Source organism: Leucoraja erinacea, chromosome 28 (genome assembly GCF_028641065.1).
Source record: "Leucoraja erinacea ecotype New England chromosome 28, Leri_hhj_1, whole genome shotgun sequence".
Classification (NCBI taxonomy): domain Eukaryota; kingdom Metazoa; phylum Chordata; class Chondrichthyes; order Rajiformes; family Rajidae; genus Leucoraja; species Leucoraja erinaceus.
In genome coordinates this window covers 26043663-26070024 of record NC_073404.1, presented here as the reverse complement: position 1 = coordinate 26070024, position 26362 = coordinate 26043663, and the positions used below count along the sequence as shown (strand labels likewise).

The window sequence follows — 26362 nt, the reverse complement described above, 5'->3', positions numbered from 1 at the left end:
CAATTAAGATAAAAATAAGGAGAGATTTCTTCACTGAGCTTTGAGAATTATTGGAATTCTCTGCCCATGAAGGTCTATGGAGGCTCAGAGCTGAGAATGATTTTTTTAAATGTAATGATGTGTAGTTAGTGCAGCAAATTTACCACGCATTCTTATTTGAGCTTTATGTAAACTCAATACCTTTCTTTCTCACTATATGTTCCATTTTCCTGACCCGTAAGCATTACCTATTTCTGAACACAACAAATTAGAAACATAGAAAATAGTTGCAGGAGTAGGCCATGGCGGTGCTAGCTCGAAGAACCAAATTGCCTACATCTGCACCAATTTTCTATGTTTTTATTTGGCCCTTCGAGCCATTCAATATGATCATGGCTGATCATCCAAAATCAGTATCCTTTTCCTGCTTTCTCCCCATATCCCTTGATTCCGTTAGTCCTAAGAACTATGTCTAACTCTCTCTTCAATACATCCAGTGAATTGGCCTCCACTGCCTTCTGTGGCAGAGAATTCCAGAGATTCACAACTCTCTGGGTGAAAAAGTTTTTCCTCATCTCAGTCCTAAATGACTTGCCCTTATTCTTAAACTGTGACCCTTAGTTCTGGACTCCCCCAACATTTTTCCTGCATCTAGCATGTCTAATCCCTTAAGAATTTATATGTTTCTATAAGATCCCCTCTCATCCTTCTAAATTCCAGTGAATATAAGCCCAGTCGATCCATTCTTTCATCATATGTCAGTCCTGCCATCCCGGGAATTAATCTGGTGAATTTACACTGCTCTCCCTCAAAAGTAAGATTCAAAAATTCAGCCTTTATTCATGTCCACCAGGGTCCAACTCAGCCATGCCACTATAATCTCACCGCTACAGCATTAGCTCACAATTGACGTTGCAATTCATTACATTTCTCAACAAAAAAAACACTTTTCTTGAAACAAACCTTCCGATTACACCCTGCTGGTTTAAAACTTGCTTAATTTATATCAACTACATTTATCTCAACTCACAACTTCTGCACTGCTGACTGCAATTTCTCCGATGAATTATCTTGGGGCACATTCTCCATTTTAAAAGGCGCTATGCAAGTTCAACTGCTATTGAATAAGGACGAGGTATACTAATGAATCACTGAAAGGATTATCAACAAAACAGAAGCTCTGCAATGAAATATCTTCAATTACTTGATGACAAATTGTTACTTGCCTGGACATGAGATGGTGCACTCAAGATGTAAACAACTGCATTGGCCAAGTCCTCTGCTTTCAGACACTGATGAAAAATGCATTCAAGATAGCAAAAAAAGCTGGAGTTAGTTAGACAACAGATAGTATTCAATATAAATGCATGTTTTCCTTCAGTCTGCATGATACCGGAAAATCGCCGCATTTTGTTTTAAAAGGAGAATTGCTGTAAGAAGAATTGGGATCTGGGGGGGATGGAAAAGCAAGAGCCAGAGGGAACACTGTTTTGCCAAGAAATGGAATTTGAAAATTCGATTGGATAGTTAGCCAAGTTGATCTTATAAAATCTATTTACCATTTCTTTTTGGGGATGTAGCCAGCAGGTTAGATTCAAGGTAATGTTTTCAAGACATTCACCCATGCAAAAAGTTGTTGCACAAAATAAGGGTGAGGGTCCAATGTATGGACAGAGGATTAGATAAATTAAGTCATTTTAGGTGAGCAAATTGCCATTAACGGATGTCACAGGGATCACAGCTGGGCACAGTTGCTTACTAACTATTCAATAATCTGGCTGTACTGCACTGTTTACCTATTCCCCAGGCTGGTAAAGATAGGTGGGAAAGTGAGCTGTGGGGAGGGCAAGAGGTCTGAAATAGGCTCGGTAAGTGGGCTAGGTGAGTGGGCTAGGTGATGGGAAATAAAGGAGAATAATGGGAAAAGATTTCATTCATTTAAACAGGAAGAAACAAGAGGTTGCGCACATTTGTGCACAAGTCCAAATTCTGGTATTCGGAGAGCCATAAGTACCCTTAGACAGGAAGCAACGTTTACATGCAGGTACAGCAAAGAGGGAGTGAGGCAAATAGAAGTATAGAAGTTGGAAGGTCATGTTAGTTGTATAAAACATTGGTGAGGCCACATTTAGAGTAGTGTGGTCAGTTCTGGGCACTGTGTATAGGAAAGGATAAGCAAAATAGACTTACAAAACAATTGCTTTCACACTATTTTGGCGTTCATACCTTCAGGCTCTCATATGTCGCGGCAGCTTTTTCTGGGTCGTTATTATGAAGTCTAAATGCAAACTCTGTTTCCACCAACCCTGGAGATACAGACTGGGAAAGGGAAAGAGGAAAAGTTACTATAAAACTTGCATTTATGTAACATTTCACACCCCTATGATGATTCCTGGCATTGGAGACAGATTAATAAAAGAGCGAGAGTCAAGGAAAGAGCGTTCACATCACGGCTCTGTTTCCACCAATCTTTCCACCACTACCCACAAGAAGCGCAAGACGCCATTGTATGCAGATGCCGAGAAGAGTGTTCAGCTCCGGCTGAACAATTTCTAATCTTTTGATGTAGACTTGATAAGTTGAATAAAAGAGCAAATATTTTTCCCTCCACAGATGCCTCTACTCCAGATAAGTATTTCCAGCATTTTTTTTATTTCATTGCAAAAAACAAGTTTATTTATTATCTGGTTATCTTACCGCCGATGGTGAGTGGAAGGGAGACATAGGCTGTGGTGGCAAATACACTCATTGAAATATGTTAGAGTGGTTTAGCAGCGGTGGAAACCTTAATGCAGGGCCAATGACTAGGAGGCAAAATGAGATTTTCAAATCATACAATTAGATTACAAACAGAGGTTGTCTGTGATAAAAGGCTTTGGTAGGTTACAAGCCAAAGGCCTGGCTCATCTGGCTATCTATATATATTATTATTACTATTATTTATTACTGTTATTATATATTACTAAAACCCTCATCTAGTTTGTTTGTTTGCAGGTTTGTGTTGTACTTCTATTAGCGCAAAAACGGTACACGATCGTGCTACAATTTTTGGCCCATCTTACTCACCATTGTCCTGTGGTGTAAATGAAACAAGTTTTGTTCAGATTGATTTTATATTTTAAAAGTTATTAATGTTTAAAACTGAAATTAACAAAGCGCCCCCACTCGCGCATGCACAGTTGGCGGAGGGTTCGCATGAGCGTCTTTACTGGCGTCACAAAGGGCACCCAACTGGTCCTCAGCCGCCCCTGCGCAGTTGGGGCCTTTCCAGAATTCAGATTGCCATCCTTTTTTCACAATGTCGACGCGGGTGAGATTACTTCCATTTTACTGTTGCTCCGGGCCTGCGGGGATCCGCCTCCTTGGCGCTGAGGCTAGGGCTGCGTCTGCGGGCGGCGGCTGCCGGCTCCAGGTGCGGGGAGAGGCCACGCTGACAATCCGGGGCCTGGGCGCTGAGGCTGGCTCCTGCTGCTGCTCCAGGCCCGCGCGGCGGGCTTCGGGGGTGAGGAGAGGCCATGCCGACGATCCGGGGCCTAGGCGCTGAGGCTGGCTCCTGCTGTTGCTGCTTCGGGGATGGGGAGAGGCCGCACCGAGGATCCAAGGCCTGGGCGCTGAGCCTGGCTCCGAGGGCCGCGGAGTGCTGAGGAATGAAGGGAAATGAGCCGCGCCTGCACAGTTGGGGGCTATGGGTGAGGGGAAGGAATATTGCGTTGGGGAACGAGTTGCGTTGGGGAACCAGGCCTCCTGTGTGACAGGAACCCAACGGGTTCCACTTAGTCTAGTATTACTAAAACTATCATCTTGTATGTTTGCGTGTATGCGTGTGTGTGTTCTGGAAACTATGCCAAAACGGCGCACAATAACGCTACAATATTTGGCCCACCTTACTCACCACTGTCCTGTGATGTAGATGAAACGTTCAGATTGATGGTATATTTTACAAGTTATTCACATCTTAAACTTGACAAAAATCATTTTTCCACTTGCCCTGCCCGTCAGCCGCGTTTGACGTCACAATGACGTCACAATGGGATCCCAAATTTCAATTTTTAAAAATCTAATGTTTTTTTTTTCGTGTGTACTTGCCTGGCCTCACAACAGGGACCAAACGGCTCCACGGGCAAGTTTTCTTCTACTTTAAACGCCTCCACAGGTCCTCTATTCACTTTATTAACTTTAATTTAATCTCAGCCGACAACGGCACAACTTTGAACGCAGCAGCCGCGCATGCGCAGTTTGGTGCAAAGTAGAGGGAGGCATTATGATTACAGTTTGAAAGGATCTCAAGGTTGACTGGCATAAACACACTTGATTGACAAATCCGGCAGGTTGCACTTCCGTATGGATGACAGAATGCCAAAGTCTGGGAAAATCCAGAGAAAATGGCTGAAAATATTTACTACCAAAAAAATGGAAGCAAGGAGTCCACATATTGTTCTGTTGTACAAAATAGTTGTGATCCCAAGAAACTATGTTATAGAAAATTGTGCTTTAAAAACAACTGTCAATGACGGAAGGGGTGCGGTGATGAGCTTGAGGTAGGCGGCGCGGCTCTGGCCAGCAGCGGCCTCTGCAGCCTATCCGCGTTTTTATTATTTTTTTTGGCTGTTTTTATGTAGTGATAACAGCTATTTTTGAATCTCTCCCTGCACTGGAGACCCGACCTTTTCTCGTCGGTGTCAGGTGTCGTTGATCCATAGGAGCGGCCTACAAAGAAGCACGGGGACTCAGTGTCGACTCACCGTTGCCGTCGCGGAGCTGGCCGATTCCGGAGCTTAATATAATTGCGCTGCTTGTACCGTCGGAGGCTGCTGTACGACGATAGTGCTGGAGGGAGGGCTCCTGCAACGGCGACTTCTCCCGCCTGAGTTGCGGGGGTCGAAGAGCTCCTGGATCACTGCCCCGCGCGGCTGGAATGGCCGCGGACTTTGCGAGCGCACACCGGGGGCTCTAACACCAAGACCCGGTGTGCGACCTCGACCACCCGGCGTGGCTTCAATGGCTCGCCATCGCCAGCCGGGGGCTATGACTTTGACTCTGACATCGGGGGGGAGAGTGCAGTGCCTTTATGTTAAATGTAATTATGTTGTGTCTGGGGTCTAAACTAAAACGCATTTCGTTTGGACCTCCAGGGGTTGACAATTAAATTTTTCTCTTGACTTTTCAGGCTGATAAGCTATAAAAAAAGGTACTAGTAAGACGCAAAATTGCTGTAATTGCGATTGTCCGTAGTGTGTAAGATAGTGCTAAGAGAGTGCGGGGAACTTCCACTAGTTCTGTAAAAATACTTAAGAAAGCAGTATTACTTTTGTGGGTTGCAACGACATGCTTTCCCAATGAGCCATACAAAGATGTCTTATTGTATTAAACTTGATCTTACCGTTGCCCTTATATGCGTCTGGCTTTCTCGGAGCTCTTGCCTTAACCCTTCAGTGAGGGCAGTTACAGCATACTTTGTAGCAGCATAGAAATGGATGGCTGAGTTTGGAGCTACTCGGTGACCACTCATACTAAAATGGCAGAAGAGGGGAGAAGAGATTGCATCAGATCTGCTGCAGCAGAAAGCACTAAATAAAGCTTAACAAATAATCAAGACCTAGAAAAATATACGTACCTAAACAAGTCAGCTGTACAATTATGACTTTATTCCATGGAATGTAACGTGCGTTAATGAGTGGGCACGATGATATTAAAAAACAAAATCAGCTGATCCACAAACGTCTTCAGGAGAGTTACTTTCCTGTATTATTCGACTGTCTTTCTGCAAAGTTTTAAAGGGAAACAGCAAAGCAAAGCGCAATTTGCTACATCTAATATTTTTTTGAAAGGAATGGAGTCCAAAACGTATCCTTTGAAGAAGCTGGAAGTTTTATCAACAGCAGCAAACAAAGCCAAAGAAAACTGATGCAGCAAATGTTGCAGGATATCAAACAAGAGAAATGTGTCACTGAGAACACACAATACCATGGAAAGTTTGCACGAACTTGTTGCAGGTAATCAAACAAGAAATGTGTTACTGAGAACACAATAACAAGGAAAGTTTGCATAAACTTGATAGTTTACTTTGGCCTTTCTTCAGAATGACTGGATAGAATCCAGAAGTTTGCTTAAAACGGTTAGGATTTCTTGACAACTGTGTGCCAACTTGTTTTTGATATTTCCACACTGAGTTAGATCTTTGTGCTGAATTTTGAATTATAGCCCGTTGGCTGTCTGACCAGTAATAACTCGCCTCAAATACAAAACTATTAATTTGGCATCAATAATTCCGGACACTAAGCTATAATGATATTTCACAATGGGTGAAACCTCGCAAGAAAGTGCGTTTTAAACACTTACCAGAGTTTGACTGTGTTTATGCAGTTTTGCCATATAAATATTAAAATTACATTAAGCCTCAAACTTGTCAAACATTAATTGAACTGTTGAGTAGACGCGCATATAGATTTCTTTCAGGAAATATGAATCTTATTTTAATGCAAGGATCCAACTTCTCAAACCTTCCATTCCATTTATGGGCCCAGGCAAGTTTGCCACAAGTTTGTCACAAGTTTGTACATGAATAGCTTCAATTGTTGCTTTTTTCCCTTATTTGACCGAGCTGAAAGAATTCAACCTACGCAACAATTACCGGAAATACATCAGGATGTTTTTAAAACGTGAATAAGAAATAAGACTCTCTTGGAAGAGAGGAGGCAGTTTACAATACTTCATTAAAGAGGAAATAGTTTCCTCTGCTCAGTTAAAAACTAAAATGTTAAAAAGCTGTTCTGAAATGAATCGAAGTAATAATTTACAGCAATGACAACAATGAACTTCTGCGCCTTGTTACGTTACAGCATCAGGTTGAAATTCAAAACAGCACTTTGAGACTTCAATAGCTGTTGACCTTCCAGATCGAGGAAAAACACTTAATCTTACTGTTCATAGCCACAAGTCTTGAAAATACTTTCTGTAGTAAAAAACCTTGTGTGGAACTTATGCACTTGTCTTTGAAGGTCAAAAACAATGAGTTTCTTGTACTGGTTCTACTTATATAATAGTAATATTGATTTTATGCCTTTGACTGCATAGACCTCGTCCAACTAATAATTAACCAAGGAAAACTTGGTGAAATCTTTTGAGAGGTTTCGGTCAACAAATCCTTTAATGATCATTCCTAAACCTACGTAAATGATGATGAAATATTTTCTTTCTAAAATTCAGCTTTAAATTTAGTTTAATTTAGCGATATATCGGCCCACTGGGTCCATGTCGACCATCAATCACCCGTTCTATGTTATCCCACTTTCTCATCCACTCCCTACATATTAGGGTCAAATTAGAGGCCAATTAATATACAAACCCAAACACCTTTGGGATGTGGGTAGAAACTGGAGCACCCGGAGGAAACACACACGGTCACAGGGAGAAAACATAAACACCACACAGACTGGCCTGAGGTCAGGATTGACCCCAGGTCTCTGGTGCTGTAGGCCAGAAGCTCCACTAGCTGTGCCCCTGTTCCACCAGTATTTACTTACCCAAATAGGCCCTCCCACCCCCCCCCCCCCACTCCACGAAAGTGTCTGCAACATATGCACCATCATTTTCATTTGACCTGATACAGTCAGAATTGAGAAATTGATGTAGCTTGCATTGGAGCGAATAGATTGAGCAGTGTAGAGATAGCCAATACATCAATTGGATTCTAGCAAAGGTCGAGGCTTCCTGTCATTTAAAGCTTAAGATTCAGCTACCTGATCAAAAGCCTGGAAAAAAACAAACTGAAACAGTGATATTATTGGCAACACATGGTGGTAGGCCAACAAGTTTATTGTTTAAGAAAGAACTGCAGATGCTGGAAAAATCGAAGGTAGACAAAAAGCTGGAGAAAATCAGCGGGTGAGGCAGCATCTATAGAACGAAGGAATGGGTGATGTTTCGGGTCGAGACCCTTCTTCAGACTGATGTGGGGGTGGGGGGTGGGGAAAAAGAAAGGAAGCGGCGGAGACAGTAAGCTGTGGGAGAGCTGGGAAGGGGAGGGGAAGGAGGGAGAAAGCAAGGACTACCTGAAATTGGAGAAGTCAATGTTCAGACCGCTGGGGTGTAAACTACCCAAGCAAAGTATGAGGTGCTGCTCCTCCAACTTGTGGTGGGACTCACTCTGGCCATGGAGGAGGCCCAGGACAGAGAGGTCGGATTCGGAATGGGAGGGGGAGTTGAAGTACTGAGCCACCGGGAGATCAGGTTGGTTAATGCGAACTGAGCGGAGGTGTTGGGCGAAGCGATCACCAAGCCTGCGCTTGATCTCACCGATGCAGAGCAGTTGACGCCTAGAACATCGGATGCAATAGATGAGGTTGGAGGAGGTGCAGGTGAACCTCTGCCACACCTGGAAAGACTGCTTGGGTCTTTGGATGGAGTTGGTGGGGAAGTAAAGCGACAAGTGTAGCATTTCCTGCGGTTGCAAGGGAAAGTACCAGGGGAGGGGGTGGTTTGGGTGGGAATGGACAAATTGACCAAGGAGAAGAAGGGTCTCGACTCGAAACGTCACCCATTCCATCTCTCCAGAGATGCTGCCTGTACTAGCATTTTGTGTCTCTCTAATTAGCTACTACCATTTAAACCAATAATTATTAACAAAATAATTAGACATTATTCGCCTGTCAACCACCAATGATTAACAGTGAGCGGATTTTCGAAAAGATTGTGAACAGAATGAATCAAAAGTCTTGAAATGAAGCAGATGACACTGGGACTGCTGAGTTACGCCAGTAACTGTGTGTCTTTTTCTGTTATGAACTATGTTGGATTACTTCCCCGCTTGCTAATTGGATGCTGTCTCCTTTCCTTTTTAAACTATAACTTAGCATTCTTGTTTCTCTTTAATCCTCTACATAAATATTCATTAATAAAAATGTCCATTAGATTAACGTAGTCAGCCTGGTATACACCAGTTGCTATCTATTTGAACTCAGCACTTAAATTATATAAATGGAGAGAACATGCATATTTAACTTGACTGATTAATATTCATTCCAATGAATGAACACATTAATATTCATTCCAATGAATATTGTAAATATTCAAGATATAAAAAGATAAAGACATAAGATAATGCAGATGCTGGAATCTTGAGCATAAAAGCTGGAGAAATACAGCGAGTCAGGCATCTCTGTGGAGATGAAAAGGACAATCGATGTTTCAGGTCACAACCCACAATGTTCACTGTCCATTTCCCTACATGGATGCTGCCCGACCGGCTGAGTTAATCTAGTAGATTGGTTTGTGCGTCATAACAATAGGATGTTCTCAAATCCTCAAGCAGAATGCATTAAAAAAAGTTTTAAACAAAGAACATGACCCAGGCTTTGATCAGGAGGTATTTGAACCAATAATTCTTCATCTATGCTTGGTTTATATACACAAAAATATTCTCACAACCACCTTCCTATTCTGGAAAGGAGGAATTTTCCTTCAATACTGAACTTTTGAATTTGGACTGCTGAAAACAGAAGATATATTTCATCTCTAAAATGATGCATGATTGTTGTGGAATTTATTTTAAAAAATAATAATTCACATGCAAAATAATTTACTTTTCCTACCTATTAATATTTATGATATGTCCATCATCAACATTCCGCTCTTTCATTGACTGGTAGGCCTCTCGTGTACAGATAGACATTGCTATCACATTAACCTGAAACAAAGTGGAGACATAATTTAATCACTTTTTTGAAGGATCTTCCAGGAAAATTCTTGCGTAAAGTCTACTCTTGAAATCAACCTTCAATTAATTCCACATCATGTTCTTAAAGCTGAATATTTTGGGTTCTACTGTCATCAGAATCATAACTAGTATTAAATACCAAATCATGCAGTAAGGTGAATTAACAATTAGTCACAAGCCACTCGTTGTTGATAACCAATTATATCCCTCCTTTCTTAATAAAAAAGTAAAATTTGAGAAATGTTCCACAGGTGAATCGAGCAACTTAACTGGCAGAGTATAATACCCCTAAACATCATGATATTCGATCATCGTCATTGCTTGGTGTACTCTACTCTAGCAGTACAACCATGAGGACGAAAGTCCAAGATTAACTCAAAAGTTGACTATAATTCACAAGTTCTAGGAGCAGAATTAGGCCATTTGGCCCATCAAGTCTACTCTGCCATTCAATTATGGCTGATCTATCACTCCCTCACAACCCCATACTCCTGCCTTCTCCCCATAACCTTTCAACAGCCTTACTAAGCAAGAATTGTCAATCTCCACCTTAAAAATACCAATTGACTTGGCCTCCACAGCCATCCGTGACAATGAATTCCACAGATTCATCACCATCTGACTAAAGAAATTCCTCCTCATCTCCCTTCTAAAGGTACGTCCTTTTATTCTAGACTCCTAGACTCTCCCACTAGTGGAAACATCCTCTCCACATTCACTCTATCCAGGCCTTTCACTATTCACTAAAGACCTATGAAATCCAATAAAGGTCTCCACCTGCATAAATTCCAGCTCATAGAGTTTTCAATTAATTCTAAGTCATCAATAAATTAATGCATTGAATATGGCTATAGACCCTGACAACAGCCTGGCTATAGCACTGAAGACTTGTGCTCCAAAACCAGCTACACTCAACTGGCATGTGCTAGAGTGTGGAAAGTTGCCCACTTGTGACCTGTCCCCAGCCAGTTACAGAGGCTTGCCAATCTTGTAACCAGCCAGTTACAGAGGCTTGCCCCACTTGTAACCAGCCAGTTACAGAGGCTTGCCCACTTGTAACCAGCCAGTTAGAGGCTTTAATGAATTTGTAAAAAAAAAGCTTTTTAATGCTTTTGACAAGATTCAGTTTTATTATAAACTGAAGTTATGACAACAGGCACTCTACGAAAAATATCGCTCAAGCATCCATCATGGGGTTGCAGCGCAATGCACTGGGATTAAACATAAATAGTTTATTTCATTGCCATCCTGGCGAGTTTCATTGTCTGTATAACTCGTTTACACCTAGCCCGCAGCCAACAATGGTCAATTTCCTTGATCATCATCACTTTTTTCCATTTCTTTCATTCATTTGTTCTCTATATATTCCAGCTCTCTATATCACAGTCTATATCTCTCCCTTTCCCCTGACTCTCAGTCTGCAGAACGATCTTGACCCGAAACATCACCTATTCCTTTTCTCCAGAGATGCTGCCTGACCCACTGAGTTACGCCAGCTTTTTGTGTCCATCATCAATCTGTGCATGCCATATTAATTTCACTGTAAATAATCCCAATTGCCGCATGCAAGGATACAAATTGATACTTTGTGCTTGGTAAACATATCATTGTTTACAATTAACATTTTATTCCTATTATTTAATTTGCTTTGTAAATATCTGCTCTCCCATGCAACAAGATCACGGGTAATTTCTACCCCTAAACTATTTCCCTGCCCTATATCCATATGACAAAGTTCCAAGTATAAGCTAGAAATAAAATGTGAAAATGTTAACAGAAAGTGGTGGCAAACATAAACTGCTGCAAAGATTCAGCTCCGTGGGTCAATGGCATCTCTCAGAAGAGCAATGCCATCAAGCTTTTCACTGTGTAGGAAGGAACGGCAGATACTGGTTTAAATCAAAGATATTCACAAAATGCTGGGGTAACCTAGCGGGACAGGCAGCATCCCAGAAGGAATGGATCCTTTTCACTGTACCTCGATACACATGACAATAAACTAGACTCATAAACTAAACTCATCTCAATTCAAGGCCCTTGGGTTCATGCTTAGCTCCGGAACTGCTGGGTGTTTTTAAAATGTAGAATTGTGTAGTTGCTTTTCCACTCAAAGATGGTAAACCCACTTTACTCATGAATTCAACCTTCACTGCCTGGTAATGCAATGAGAGAACCCAATGGAAATCCCATCTGTCAACCATGCTTGACACCACAATCAAGATGTGGCAGCAGGATGAGGGAGCTGGGCGTGTGGCAGGTTATCGTGACAATGTGATTTGTGAGAGAAAAAATAACTTCAATAAACAGGGTCAAGTCGGCAGCCTTAATGCAAATGTGAAAAATGGATAATGCATTATCCATATGATCTTAAATTAAATAATGCATATGATCTTAAATTTAAAAATTCCCCGATTGCTATAATTTCAGAATAAACAGCGAAAAGCTAGATTTAAACGCAAACTCCTGACCCACTTGACCCATTTCAAAATGACTTGCCCATTTTAGGCAGTAGGAGAAAAAAAGCTGTCAGAAAATTGCCCTGGGTTGTGCAATTACACATTAATCAGTGAGGTTCTAGGCAGCTAATGGAGCAATGAAAAGCAATTCCCAATGCCAAGCCCCAAGCTCTATTCTATCATTTAGTGACACACATTCTAGTACATAAAAGTAAGGTCCATTAGTCCATCCAATATAAAGTGCACATTATTAGTGCTACTTTATATCAAGACTGAAACAAGGTTTTCCAGTAATACTTTTTAAATGATAGTTAATTTAGACTGACGTGAAGAAACAATAACACCCCTGCAAGTTAATGTTTGAGACCGTGCAAGAGGCAGGCAATAATTTGTGCCTTTGGAAGTTAGTGGTAATAAAAACAAAAAAGATAAGAGCCGAAAAAGGGGAAGAGGGTGAGTGATTTTGGCAATTACCTTTGGTGTGCAGGTTGCAACAGAACAGTTTGGAATGCAATTAAGTAGGTTGGTGGCAATAAAGATGTTGCAACAAGTAAAACTGAAAATTTGTGAGGGAATATGAACAAACAAGGGAGAGGTTTTCTTTTACACCATGGGTGGATGTTAAGAAAGGTTAAGGAGAAGAATAATGGAATGAAAGTAGTAACAATTTTGCAAGACTGGAGAATTACGATAAAGCAGATGCAGGAATCTGGAGCAACAATCTGCTGGAGGAACTCAGCAACAGATTGAGGGGCAAAGGAGTCCTTGACACGTTTGGGTTGGAATCCTACATCAGCACTGAGAGTGGAAAGTAATTATACAGTATAATGAAGAGGAGGAGAGGCGAGACAAGAGCCAGTAATTGATTGGCGGACTGAGGAGGGGTGAAGGATGAAGTAGATGGAGCCAGATTGGTGAGGGGAGTTTATAAGATCATGGGTGATGGGAGCAGAATTAGGCTTTTCAAGTCTACTCCGCCATTCAATCATGGCTGATCTATCTCTCCCTCGTAACCCCATTCTCCTGCCTTCTTCCCATAACCTCGGACACACAGACACTCTGATAATAGAGAATCTATCTATCTCTGCCTTAACTATATCAACTGACTTGGTCTCCACAGCCTTTTGTGGCAAAGAATTCCACAGATTCACCAGTTGTGAGACAGAGGCGGGTGGACGTTAGGAGAGGCAGGTGGGTGTCGGGAGAGACACAAAAAAAGGCATATGGAGCAAGGTAGGGGAGGAGTGGGTGAAGAAGAAAAATAGCAATCACACCTAGCTGAAAGCTGAGGAGCTAGGTGTGATTGCTATTTTTCTTCACCCACTCCTCCCCTACCTTGCTCCATATGCCTTTTTTTGTGTCTCTCCCGATCATTTCAACAGAGGTTGCCACTGTTAACTGCAAACATCTTGAGAATAGATGAACACTTCATAGCCTGAGAACCATTACAAGTGGAGGCCATGCAAATCAATTTTGGGACTGTTGCTTTTTAACTTTCTTTACTAATGGCTTAGATTTATGATTTATAACAAGTGACTTTGGAAGTTCATTGGCAATAACCAGACCTGCAAGGAACTTAAAAAATTTATCCATACAAGTGGCTGCAAGTTTTGGTATGGAAACTTAAATGAAGTCGTCACAGTCTTGGTAGCCAGGCATCACTAGCAAGTTTCCACCTGTGCTCTGTCACTGGATTTTGCATGAATTCCAAGTTACAAGTTAGAATACAATTTTCAATTATCCACTTGGTTAGATCTCATACAGAATCTACAAAGCAATTTAGCCGAATAAGGGAATGCACATTACATTTTAGATATATTTTAATTGCACTTTAAATAATTTAAGTGCTTTTGGGGGACTTTCCTTTCCATTCCTTTCGGAGATGCTGCCTGACCTGCCGAGTTACTCCAGCACTTTGTGTTTTACTCAAGATTCCAGCAACTGCAGTTCCTTGTGTCTCTAATTTTAAAAAAAGGTTTCTTAGCATCAAGGGTATTTAAAAGCTCCAGAATAACCTTGACAATTTGACAAAATCAGAAGCATGGTTTGCACCTTGGCAATGGTTTTCAGACAGGTATCATGAGCAAGATTTCTTCTGACCTGCCTATATCAACTGATTACATCTTCAAAGCCCATCTGACCTTAATCGTCAGAAATAGGACATTGCCAGCCAGATAGACCAACTCTTCCACCATAAACCAGATACCACCAGATAGTAGCTGGAAGGGAAGATGTAGCAGAGAGAAGAGCAGATCTGAAAATGGAAGATCATGGGGTGATCTGAAAGAGGCTGGAAAATAAACGAAGGAAATAAAGATGGAAAATCTCAGCACCTCAGTGACACCTGTGGAAGGACAGGACAAAGGGAGTCTCGCCATTTGGGCAAGGCCAATGTTATCCAGTGGATAGTTTAACAAGAGCAATTAAAAATAAAACAAACAAAGGAATGTAAAAGCTATGGCATGCAGAACTCTATGAAATACCCAGCTGCTTAGGCTGTGCTGAGGAGCTAGAAATTGAGTCAATGTTACAGCTGGATGCCGATAGCAGAACCGACTGATTTTTATAATTTAAATAAATGTTCCAGGGCAAAAATTGCACTATATCATTCCTAGTTACGGTGATTTAGGACAAGTGTACTTGAATCAAATTCACAATCAATCAGATTCGGGGAAATGAGAGACATTCAGGACGGATCTAGAGGTTCTGGGGAAATGTGTTACCACAATGAAAAATGGAATCACTAAAAAAAAATGGCATGTTTAGTTTAGTTTATTATTATCACATACACTGAGATATAGTGAAAAGCTTTCCTGTTGCCTGCTATCCAGACTATACATGATTACAATAAAGCTATCCACAATGTACAGATACAGGAATACGAGTACATCATTTAGTGCAAGATAAGTGCAATTAAAGATGGTTCAAAGGTCTCTCAATGAGGTAGATGGATGGTCAGGACTACACTCTAGCTGGTGAAAGGTTGGCTCGATTACCGGACAACAGCTGGGAAGCAACTGTCTCTGAATCTGGAGGTATACATTATCAAACTTCTGTACCTCTTGCCTGAGGGGAGAGGAGAAAAGTGGGAGTGACTAGGGTGAGGCTAGTCCTTGATTATGCTGGTGGCCTTGCCAAGGCAGCGTGAAGTGCAGATGGTGTCCTTGGAAGAGAGGTTGGTTTGCAGATGGTCTGGGCTACGTCCTCAAGTCTCAGTAATTTCTTATGTTCTTGGGTGGAGCAGTTTCCAAACCACATTGTGATGCATCCCGCTAAAATGCTTTCAACAGCACATCTGTAGAAGTTAGTGAGGGTTGTTTGGGACATGCTGAACTTCCTAAGCCTTCTAAGGAGGTAGAGGCATTAGTGTGTTTTCTTGGACATTGCTTCGATGTGGCTGGCCCAGGATAAATTGCTGGTGATATTTATTCCTACATGTTTGAAGCTTTTGACCATCTCTACTCCGGCACCATCAATGAGTGCACTGCTTCGCTTTCTGAAGTCAATCACAATCACCTTTGTCACGTTAACACTGAGGAAAAAGTTGCTGTTTTGGCACCAGGTTACAAGGTTCTTAATCTCCTTCCTGTACCCGGCCTAATCGTTATTTGATATCCGGATCATTACGGTGTGGTCGTCTGCAATCTTGTAAATTAAATTGGATTGGTAATTGGCTGCAGCCACGAGTGTATAATGAGTATAGAGTGGGGCTGAGAATGCATCGTTGCAGGGCACCAATGTTGAGAATTATCATGGAGGATGATTTGTCACCTATCCTCAATGAGTGTGGTTTGTTGGTTAGAAAGTCGAGGATCCAGTTGTGGAGGGGAGTGCTGACTTAAAGTTCCATGGGTGTGGAGAGGAGCTTAGTTAGGATAATGGTATTGAAAGCAGAGAAAAAAACATTAAAAGGTAGGTGGGTTCCAAGGGGGAAATGACAGGAAGCAGAAGGCATGGTCACCATATGTAGAGCTCCCTAATTGACAAGGAGTATAGAGGGAGGACAATGAAAATAAAGCACATTTCGCACCTGGAGATTTACACACTGGAATGATTGAATTTTTTTTTCCCCTCTGGCTGTGATGTCCAGAATCAGCGGTCAATTTCAAACCACGGAGTTGGCTATTCAGGACTGAGATTAGGTGCTTCTTCACTCACAGAGGAGAGATTTTTAATTATCTAAAGAAGAGTACTCTGGAGGTTTAATCAGGCAGCATATTGAAGATGTAGAAAGATCTCCAGATATTAATAGAATTAAGTGATTTGGGATTAGTGCATGAAAATAGCGCTCATGTAAAAGAACAACTATAATTTTATTTAATGGCAGAACAGGCACAAGGGACTGAATGGAGGCATCTGCTTCTACCTTTGATCTTATTGTGTACTTTGTTTAAGTACAGTCATGAGAAAAAGTATTGCAATCAATGTTTTTAAGGATGGTATAAATAATCAAATAAAAGACAGTCACAGATTTGTTACGGGTCAAATCTGTAATAGAACTTATTGAAGAGGAAACAAGGAGGATCAACAAGGACTGTGCGTTTGATGAGATCTAAATGAATTCCAATGGGGCTTTTGACCTTTTGATAAGCACCTGGATGGTAGATGAACCAAAGTAAAAAAAAACAGGTGGGTTCCAAGGGGCAAGGAACAAGCAGGAAGCAGAGGGCAATAATGGACAGATGCTTTAATGACTGGAATACTATTATGTGGAATTCTCCATGGGTCAGTACTCAATCTCTTCCTTTTTGCTGTATATGTTAATGATTCACACTTAAATATAGGGGGCATGACATGCTGTCTCCAGGTGATAGAAAAGTTTGAAAAGGGAGGCTTTTGACTCCGGGATAGGGATGGTCTGGTCAGTTGGGCAGATAATTTGTACAGAAGTATGAAATTATGTATTTGGGAAAGCAACAATACAAAAGTGAGCATAAACTAGAGGATGATGAGAGGTATGCAAAGAAAGCATATTCTTCGACTGTAGATTTGCAGATTCTTAAAAAGTAGAAAGACTGTTAATGTCATCAAAAAGACATATGAAATACTTTCCTTTATTAGCCTAGCCCAGATAATTTGAATTGTCAGACCACAGCTTTAGTACTATGTACAGTTCTGATCATGATACAGGAAAAATGTGACTGGAAAAAGCTGCAGAGGTCATTTATAGGGCAGGAAGTAAATATTTTCTTTGGAACAAAGATGGCTGAATGGAGCCAAATGAAGTGGATGGAATTATGAGAGGCCTTGAGTAAATAGGGAAGCTCCTATTTTATTTAAGGGGTCAGAAAGCAGGAGACATAGATGTCATTGGTAGGTGAATTTGTTTCATCCATAAAACAGTTTCTTCCAAACAACCATCAACATGTTGAACACCAGAAATACTAAACTTTGAACTGTATTGGATATACTTGGGATTTTGGGCTTTTGGTTTATTTTGCACTATATCAGGTCAACGAGATTTATCCCTTGTGTTGATTGAATCACCAATGCTACAGACCCAAATATTGGCCAGATATTTTGAGTAAATTCAGTCCCCATATCTTTGAGTTTGGGTCTCATTAAATCATTCGGCCCCAAACTTGTTGCTCATGTGAGCCTTCAGCAAGAAAGTGCATCTCATCTGGTTTCATGCAAAAGAATAATTAAGGTTGATGAAATTTCAGATGCTACTCCATTTCATAATTTCACCCTCAATAGATGAAACTATAAAACACAAATCGGTAAATAGATAAGCTACCCTTTAATCCTTCCACCATGTTAGCTCCTCTCTTTCACCTAGTTGTGTTGTACCATGTCAATGATCTGCCACTGATTTAGACAAAAGACAGCAGGGAGCACAACAATGGAGAATTTTGCAAGTTCTAAACTAGACATATGCTTATTATCAGTGTCCCTGCTTGGTCGGACCCAGTTTCTCTATGACTCGTCTTATTTACTCACATCAATCATGTTTCTCCAGAGTTCTGTTTTTCCTGATAACAGTGGTTCAGGATGGGCAAGTCCTGCATTGTTGATGCACACATCCACACCCTGATGCAGTGTCTTGATGGCAGAAAACATGGAGAGAATCTCCTCCTCGCTGGTTAAGTCGCACTTGTACGGGACCAGGGTGCCTGCGTAGCCAGCACTCTCGCATTCAGCAGCCAGTTTCTGCAAGGAGGAGGAAATGATTAAGAATGCTGAATACACTTCTTATTCACCATCTGATGCTATAAATTGTAATAAAGGTTTGTCAAGTTTTCGAAACTGACTTTTGGTATCTTTACAATCTCTTTCATGTGCAAGGTAGAGTGTCACTTTTAGACAAATTTCATGAAGATCATTTAACTGCGGCATTTGCAACTCAAATTACACTTTTCTCAGCCGACGATTCACGATGACATGGAATTCGACAACTTAATAGTTCAATAAAGATTGCACGTCTAAGACCTCAATTAACATGATTAAGTTCCTCCCTCTCCTGGTTTTAACAGCATGTACAAAAAAGTATATGGGGATATCAAGGGATATGGGGAGAATGCAGGAACAGGGTTTTGGATGATCAGCCATGATCATATTGAATGGTGGAGCTGACTCAAAGGGCCGAATGGCCTACTCCTGCACATATTTTCTATGTGAGATTGTTGGCCTAGATCCACCAATGGCCGGCACTGCTTGGTTGCTCACCATTGGGTCTCCTCTGTCAAGTGAAAGCCTCACAAATGATTGACAAGGCCTTGCACACACCAGGAATTTTCTAACTATGTTGCAATTCTCCCCTTCGCCTTTCACTAATTTTCACCATAGATGCTGCATGGACCACCAGTAACAGATATATCCATCAATCCAAGGGCTAGGAGATAACATCACTGCTGAATTCTACATTTCTGCATTTATGACATGGGCAGATCGAGATTGGCAAATGGTGGCCGATGAGCACTGTGGCAGTTTACATACATTTTGACGAGGAAGTGCCTTAAGTACAGATAGTAAAGAGGCTTTGGAAGGACTACAGTTCGTGTGCTGGAAGGTGGGATTAGATTTTCATAATGTGTGTGCGTATGCACGTGCATGTGGCGTGAGGTAAGAGGAGGGATGCTCTTGCAGGCTGCTTCTTGCAGTAGCTGTATAATTTCCCACCAACTTTTATGGTGAGGTGTGGTGGGATTGCAAAACCTGATTGTAGGATTAGTTAGCTTTGCCTCTGCAGCCTATTATAAAGAAACCACAATGAGTTTAGTTTAGTGTATTGTCACGCGTATCGAGGTACAGTGAAAAGCTGTTATTGCATGCTAACCAGTCAGAGGAAATACAATACATAATTGAGCCATCCACAGTGTACGGATACATGTTTAGTGTAAGATAAAGTCCAGCAAAGTCTGATCAAAGATCGTGCCTGGAGGATTAAAATGGGAAAACGTCTTAAATTATGAAAACCATAGAAACCTTACTGTGCATTTATGCCACAAAATAGTCAACGTGCTAAATTATTTTCATCCCCCATGGGTAACATTCCGAGAAGTTCCCGCAAAACAAAATATAATAGAAAAGATTCAGAAACAATAAGCAGCAATCAAATGACTTTGGCAGATGTTCAAATTGGACAAGGCAAACTCAACAATTTAGTTCATCTAATTTTAGTGCTTTCTGTACCAAAAAAAATGAATTTATCAAACAAAAATGATTGATAGAACAAAGTTCTAAAGATAATTATTTTAATATCAACATAAATTCACACTTTCATATCCACAACTCCTTTTAGAATTGTCCACTAAGAAACTAGGTGTCTTGCAAAATATATTGTCAAAAAATTTGAACACATTACACCAATTCTTAAATCCTTACATTGGCTCCCTGTATGTCAGAGAATTGATTTCAAAATCCTGCTGCTCACCTATAAATCACTACATGGTTTAGGGCCAAAGTATATCACTGACATGCTCCCACTATATAAGCCTTCTAGACCGCTAAGATCTTTTGAGACCAATCTGTTAGTGATTCCCAGAGTAAATACAAAACATGGGAAAGCAGGATTTAGTTACTATGCAACAAATAGCTGGAATAAACTTCCTGAAGATTTAAGACTTGCCTCAACTTTGACCACTTTTAAAACAAGACTGAAAACTTTTATGTTTACTTTAGCTTTCAGCTAAATCTTAACTACATTGTACTTTTAACTTTTGCACTTTTTATAATGCATTTTTAATTTTGCTTTATTTTCTTTTAATACTTCTATTTTATTTCATTTGATTATTTCATTTTATTGTATGACATGTTTTTATGTGAAGCACTTTGAGTCTGGCTCGTGTATGAAATGTGCTATATAAATAAAGTTGCCTTGCCTAAAAGCACAGTTGTAAGTGTTATCTCCTGCTGCCACTTGTAACATGGAAATACATTGTGAGCAACTTGATTGTAATCATGTATAATCTTTCCGCTGACTGGATAGCACACAACAAAAGCTTTCCACTGTACCGTGGTACACATGACAATAAACTAAACATATTGTTAAGCAGATTAAATCTCTCCAGCTGACATAATTCAGTAAAGAATCATCCATTGAAAGTGCACGTGGTCCACCATGTTTCAACGAATGCAATCAACCTGGCGTGCACAATCAAATAAGATCAAATAGAACAAGTTGTCATACAACTTTAGATTGTGCATGCCATATGCAAGAAGAAGCTCAACGACAGTTCAACGTTATTAAGCATACTAAACCAAACTGGCAGACAAGGAACTGCTGGCTTAACCAAAAAAAGACACAAAGTTCTGGAGTAACTCAGCAGGTCAGGCAGCAATCCTGGAGAAGATGGATAGTTGAGGATATTTCGGATTTCATACACACATCTGTGGAAAATGGATATGTAACAAATTTATATCATCAACGTGCAACCAAGGAAAGTGGTAGAAACACTTACTGTAGCAGTGTGCAAGAGGCATTCAGAGACACATGAATGACAGGGAAAGAGGGCACCAACTACGTGCAGGCAGGCAGCATTAATCTAATCATGGCCCACACAAACACGGGAGACTGAATCGCCTGCTCATCTGTGGTACTTCTATAAGAGACTCTGGAACTAATGGGAATGGCTCCCTTATTTCCACCCATCTTTCAGCAAATATTTTACAAATCTTAAGCTTATAAAAAAAAACTTAAAACAATTTGGGGATTCTGTGCCGCCCTTTGGAACAACAAAATATATCACTCAAATGAAAGAGGGAATGATAGGTCCAAAGCATCATGTGGGAATTTGGAATGGTGCTCATCTAAACTTGATTAGTCCACAATACATACATGTCTCTATCATTTACAGAGGCAAAGATCAGAAAATATATCACATCAATTTGGAATGATTTATTTATAACTCATCTTACTTCTTTGCTCAAATAATGCAGTTTGCTTTATCAGATCAACTAAGTTTGATACACAATAATCTCCTGTTGAGCTTCACATAGTAAACAGAAACATAAAGGTGAAATTACTTTTATATAACCATTTTTCTTGGTATTAAACCGGCTGAACACAATACATGTAGCAGCAGTGTACTGCTATGATCATTATTATTCTATAATTATTAGTTTGTTCAGTGCATGTAGTTTAACATTTGCCACTTAGTACAAAATTCTCGCAAATGATATGCCCATGCCTATCTTTATTTGTTCAATGTTTTAGTGCTATGATTAGCAATCATTCACCTTTTAGTACAATGATGACCCTTTGCTGAATGTTAGCCACAATTTTTAACTTTAGTTTGTAATTTTAACACCGTTAGAAGATACAATCGCTCTGTCCTTAAGTTGCACAATTTAAAGTGGAGATTTCCTATAAGCAAATCCCAGGAAATTTAATTAATTACCTTGTTTTCCTTTATTTGTGTGCATTTGACTAAAAGAGCCAATAAAAATAAATGCGCATACACTGAGATTTTAGTTCTAGTGCCGAATGTTATACTAAATGCGCTGAACAAACTAATAATACAATTTGGAATGATGCATTCTAAAATAAGCTGATGAAGTCAGAATTGTGATATTGCACTTTCTGACAGCTTTGCAGTAGCCTTTATTAATCATTCTAGTGCAGCAATTTGCATCACTCGTCATGACAAGATTATTCTCACTTTGAAAGCCTTGGAGACACATTGATAATGAAATACACCGGCTCAGCTATGAAATGCATTTCATGCTATGACAATCCAAGACATGGGGTGATGATCATATGATGACTCGAATGCAAAGCTGATAGACTGCCATCAACAATTGTGGGGCTGTGAGTAATACTCCCAGAATCCCATCGTGATCCAACAGCTCTCTCATTCCAGTTGCAATATTCCTCGACAATTTAGCAATACCTAATCCAAGAAGTTTCATTTAACTCCCATTAAATCTGGAATCCTAATATTTATTCCATATTAGAAATGTAATTTGCTGAAATAATGTTCTTACACCTGCACAGTTGAAGTTTAATCAAAATATCACACTAACAAAAGATACTATTTTGTAACTTTTCTCCATTGTACTCAATGAAAGATAAAATATGAATACATCTGTTCATGCAGATAAATGAAAGACAAATGAAAGATATAATGAATAGATCTGTTCATGCAGATTCACATTTTACATCCTGTAAATGGATTTGCAAATTTGATCCATAAAATGTAGATCTGATAAAAATCATTCACCTTGTACTTGTGGCAGAGTTTTTGCTACCTTATATTCTCACAACACTAATGTTTAAAATGCTGATTTTTCTTTCTGTTCTTTCCTCTCTGCCACCACAACCTCTCACCTCATTCCCCAAATGCATTCTATTTGACGTCAATTGAAATAGCTTGGTTACCAGAGGTAAAGTGTGATAGTTGGAACTGCAAGTTCATGACCAATGGTGTACCACAGAGGTCAGTGCAGACACTTTTTCTTTGATTATATGCATTAACAATCTAGTGCCTATGATTAATAAGTACACAGATGACACAAAGATATGCTGCGTTGCATAGTGAGGAAGATAGTTTTTGCCGACAGGTAAACTTTCATGATCTGGTCAGAAGGGCAGAGAAGTGCGAGATGGAATTTAATCCTCAAAAGTGGCAGGTGTAATATATTAGAGGGATGATAAGGCCAGGATGTATAATATGAATGGACCCTAGAAAGTAACAAGGAACAGAGGATTTAAAGAAGGGTCTCGACCCGAAACGTCACCTATTCCTTTTCTACAGAGATGCTGCATGATCTGCTGAGTTACTCCAGCATTTTGTGTCTATCTTCGGTGTAAACCAGCATCTGCAGCTCATTTCTACAGATCAACCATGGTGTATATATCCAAAGATATATATCATGAAGGCAGCTGCACAGGTAGATAATGGTTTTAAAAAAAACCATATAGGATATTTTCCACATCTTGGCTAATGAAAGAGCAAATAGGTTATTGTACTATACAAAACATTAATTGGCCAAAAGCTTAAAGACAATGTCAGTTCTGTTTGCCAAGCAATACAGGGGCATTGGAAATGATGCAGAGTATCATCGTTGTCAGGGAGAATGAGATTGCAGCTATGAAAAGACAGGATAGGCTGAGTTTGTTTCCCTTGGACAGCAGACAGCTGCATTCCAAAATTTTAATCCTAGATAATCGAGATAGAGAGAAACATATTCCCTTAGCAAAGGTGGCAGCTCAACACGCATAGATTTATGGTAAAGGGTAGGAGATTGAAGGGAATTTCAGGAAGATTTTGTTTTAAGCCAAGAATGGTTGAAATGTGGAAGTCATTGCCTGAATTAATGGTAGAGGCAGGTATTCCAACACTTAAAAACACAGAAGAGTATGGGCTGTGTCCTGTAAAATAAGATGGTATGGACAGCCTGAACATTTGAGGGCCAGTCTGAAAAAGGGTCCCAATTCCTGGAACCTACCCATGTTCTCCAGGGATGCTGCCTGTTGCTGAGTTACTCCAGCACTTTTGAGTTTAGTTTATTGTCACGTGTACCGAGGTATAGTGAAAAGCTTTTGTTGTGTGCTAACCATTCAGCGAAAGACAATACATGATTTCAATCAAGCCATCCACGGTGTCTTTTTTTTTCAGTATACACTTGATAGCGACATAGACTTGAAGGCCTGAAGGCCCCATTTCTGTTGTAGGACTATAAATTTATAATGGAATATAATTTAACTTGATCCCCAAGATTGTGTGTTTGATATTTAACATTGGATAACATTCTAATCTTGGAGCAACACAACACAATGGTGCCATCTTTTTTTAAAGCTGATGGGAAACATCAGTGGTGACAGGACAAACTAAGCACCAGGTCAAGGTTGCTACATCTATGTCAGGCATGTTGCTGTAAACTAATCTGACCTCAAGGCTGAGATGCTTTAGCTATCATGACAAAGGTATGGCCTTGTAAGTGATATGAAATAAAAAGCTGATATTTAATGGTAAATTCAATCTAGATCTGTAAGGTTTATCCAAAATTATTACATTAGCAGGTGGTGCAACTGTTGATACGAGAAATATATCTTTATTTTTTATAGTGGGAACAATTATTTGTCTTTCAAAACGCAAAAGAGAATACAGTGAACATTTGGGACTTTTAATGAGCATAAAATTAAGAGGAAACCAACTCCACCCACCCCTACCAATCTCCCCAAAACAAGCTAACTGCTGAGGTCTCGACCCGAAACGTCACCTATTCCTTCTCTCCAGAGATGCTGCCTGTCCCAGCTTTTCCAGTTACTCCAGCTTTTTATGTCTATCCCCAAAACAAGGGTAGCATTCCTTTCCTGAAAATCCATAGAGACGACATCAGGCAAGTCTTGGCTACATGCCCTCCATACTTGATACCTGATCCAGGCTCAAACACAAGGACTGGGTGATGACAGGAGAATTTCAGCAACACTCCACAGCTTGTGAAATCTGAAGAGACAGATAAGTAATAGAACAAATGATTCATAATAAATTAAGCCGGAGAAGGCAGCCAAACCACTTCTTTCTTCAATACCTAGAATTAAGAAATATTATGCAGCTGGTGACATCAATTCATCTTGTGTATTTCAGACATGCAGACACTGGCACAATGTAGTTTTTCGATTAGGCATTAGCTCTTGATGGCTTTTTCATCCAAATCCTGCACTGCTGAGGAGATCCCTAATTGCCCTTGAGTATGACATTATAAAGTTCTTGTAACACCACAGCAAATGGCAATTATGACAAAAACTATGCTGCTAGAATCAGTATAAAGGGTTGTGGTGACTAGAGGACAACCATCCCACCTCCTATATGCTGGTTTTGTGTGACAGGAGGATATTAAGATACAGGAGTTCCAGTTATGCTGACATCATCTACTTCAATGACTACCACAAGGTCAAAAGGAATAGTTGTTGATGACTGAAGCAATCCGTTCCATTTCCACCTGCTAATATAACTATTCCAAACTAATGTTCCAAATTCACATACAGCAATGCCTGACCAATTATCAGGCTCTTCCATCCATTGGCATGTTCATATATTTTAGTTAAAGGAGATTTATTGCAACCATTCTGGGTCTTTGGGCCTTTGTGGGATTATAGCAATGAATCCTGTGGCTAGCACAATCTGCCACTACGCTACACTGGTGGCAGAGGGAATTAATGCAATGCAAAACAAGCAGGCTGCTGTTATCTGGATGGTGTTGACCATCTTGAATGTTTCTGAAAATCCTGGATAGCGCCTGATAGAAAAACATTGGGAAGTTGAGTGGTGAGGCGCTCATTCCATAATATCCAGACTCTTGAGCTGCATTCATACATGTAAGTGGCACCATTTTATGGTACTCCTAATTTGTGGCTTGGTGATGAGTTAAAAGACTTCAACGTTTCAGATACCCAACTTTTGACCTGCTCTTGGCATGTCTGTTTGGCTAATCCAATCTGGTGGGTAATTAATAATATTGAAAATTAACGATAAGTCATTATACTCTCGTTCCTACTGGACATGGTCATGCATGATCATGGTGCGAAGGTTATACCACTCATGAATGGGTTTTAGATCTTGTTGCATGCAGGCATGGTCTGTCAGTGAACATACAATGCACTCCAGTACAATACGTTATCACCCTACATTTTATTTAAATCTCCTACAGCTTCATCTCACTATAAATGAAACTGTCGTTAGTCAAATCACAATCATTTTCCTGAAGGTCAGTTACATAATGAAAATGTTTAAAAGTGTCAGAAACAGATAAGAAACATCAAACG

General features: G+C 40.2%; 1 protein-coding gene across 2 annotated transcripts in view; it reads right to left on the bottom strand.

Moving 5' to 3' along the window:
- Window positions 1–26362, bottom strand: part of dhrs11a (dehydrogenase/reductase 11a) — a 60873-nt gene that overhangs the window by 26278 nt on the left and 8233 nt on the right. Inside the window, exons 2-6 of one of the 2 annotated variants that reach the window (XM_055658072.1) lie at window positions 18094–18303; window positions 9570–9664; window positions 5360–5489; window positions 2206–2298; window positions 1206–1271 (exon numbers count right to left, since the gene is read on the bottom strand). In XM_055658072.1, coding sequence (XP_055514047.1) covers window positions 1206–1271; window positions 2206–2298; window positions 5360–5489; window positions 9570–9664; window positions 18094–18303 — 594 coding nt within the window. The remainder of the gene's footprint in view (window positions 1–1205; window positions 1272–2205; window positions 2299–5359; window positions 5490–9569; window positions 9665–18093; window positions 18304–26362) is intronic. The other variant, XM_055658073.1, reaches the window with a different exon arrangement.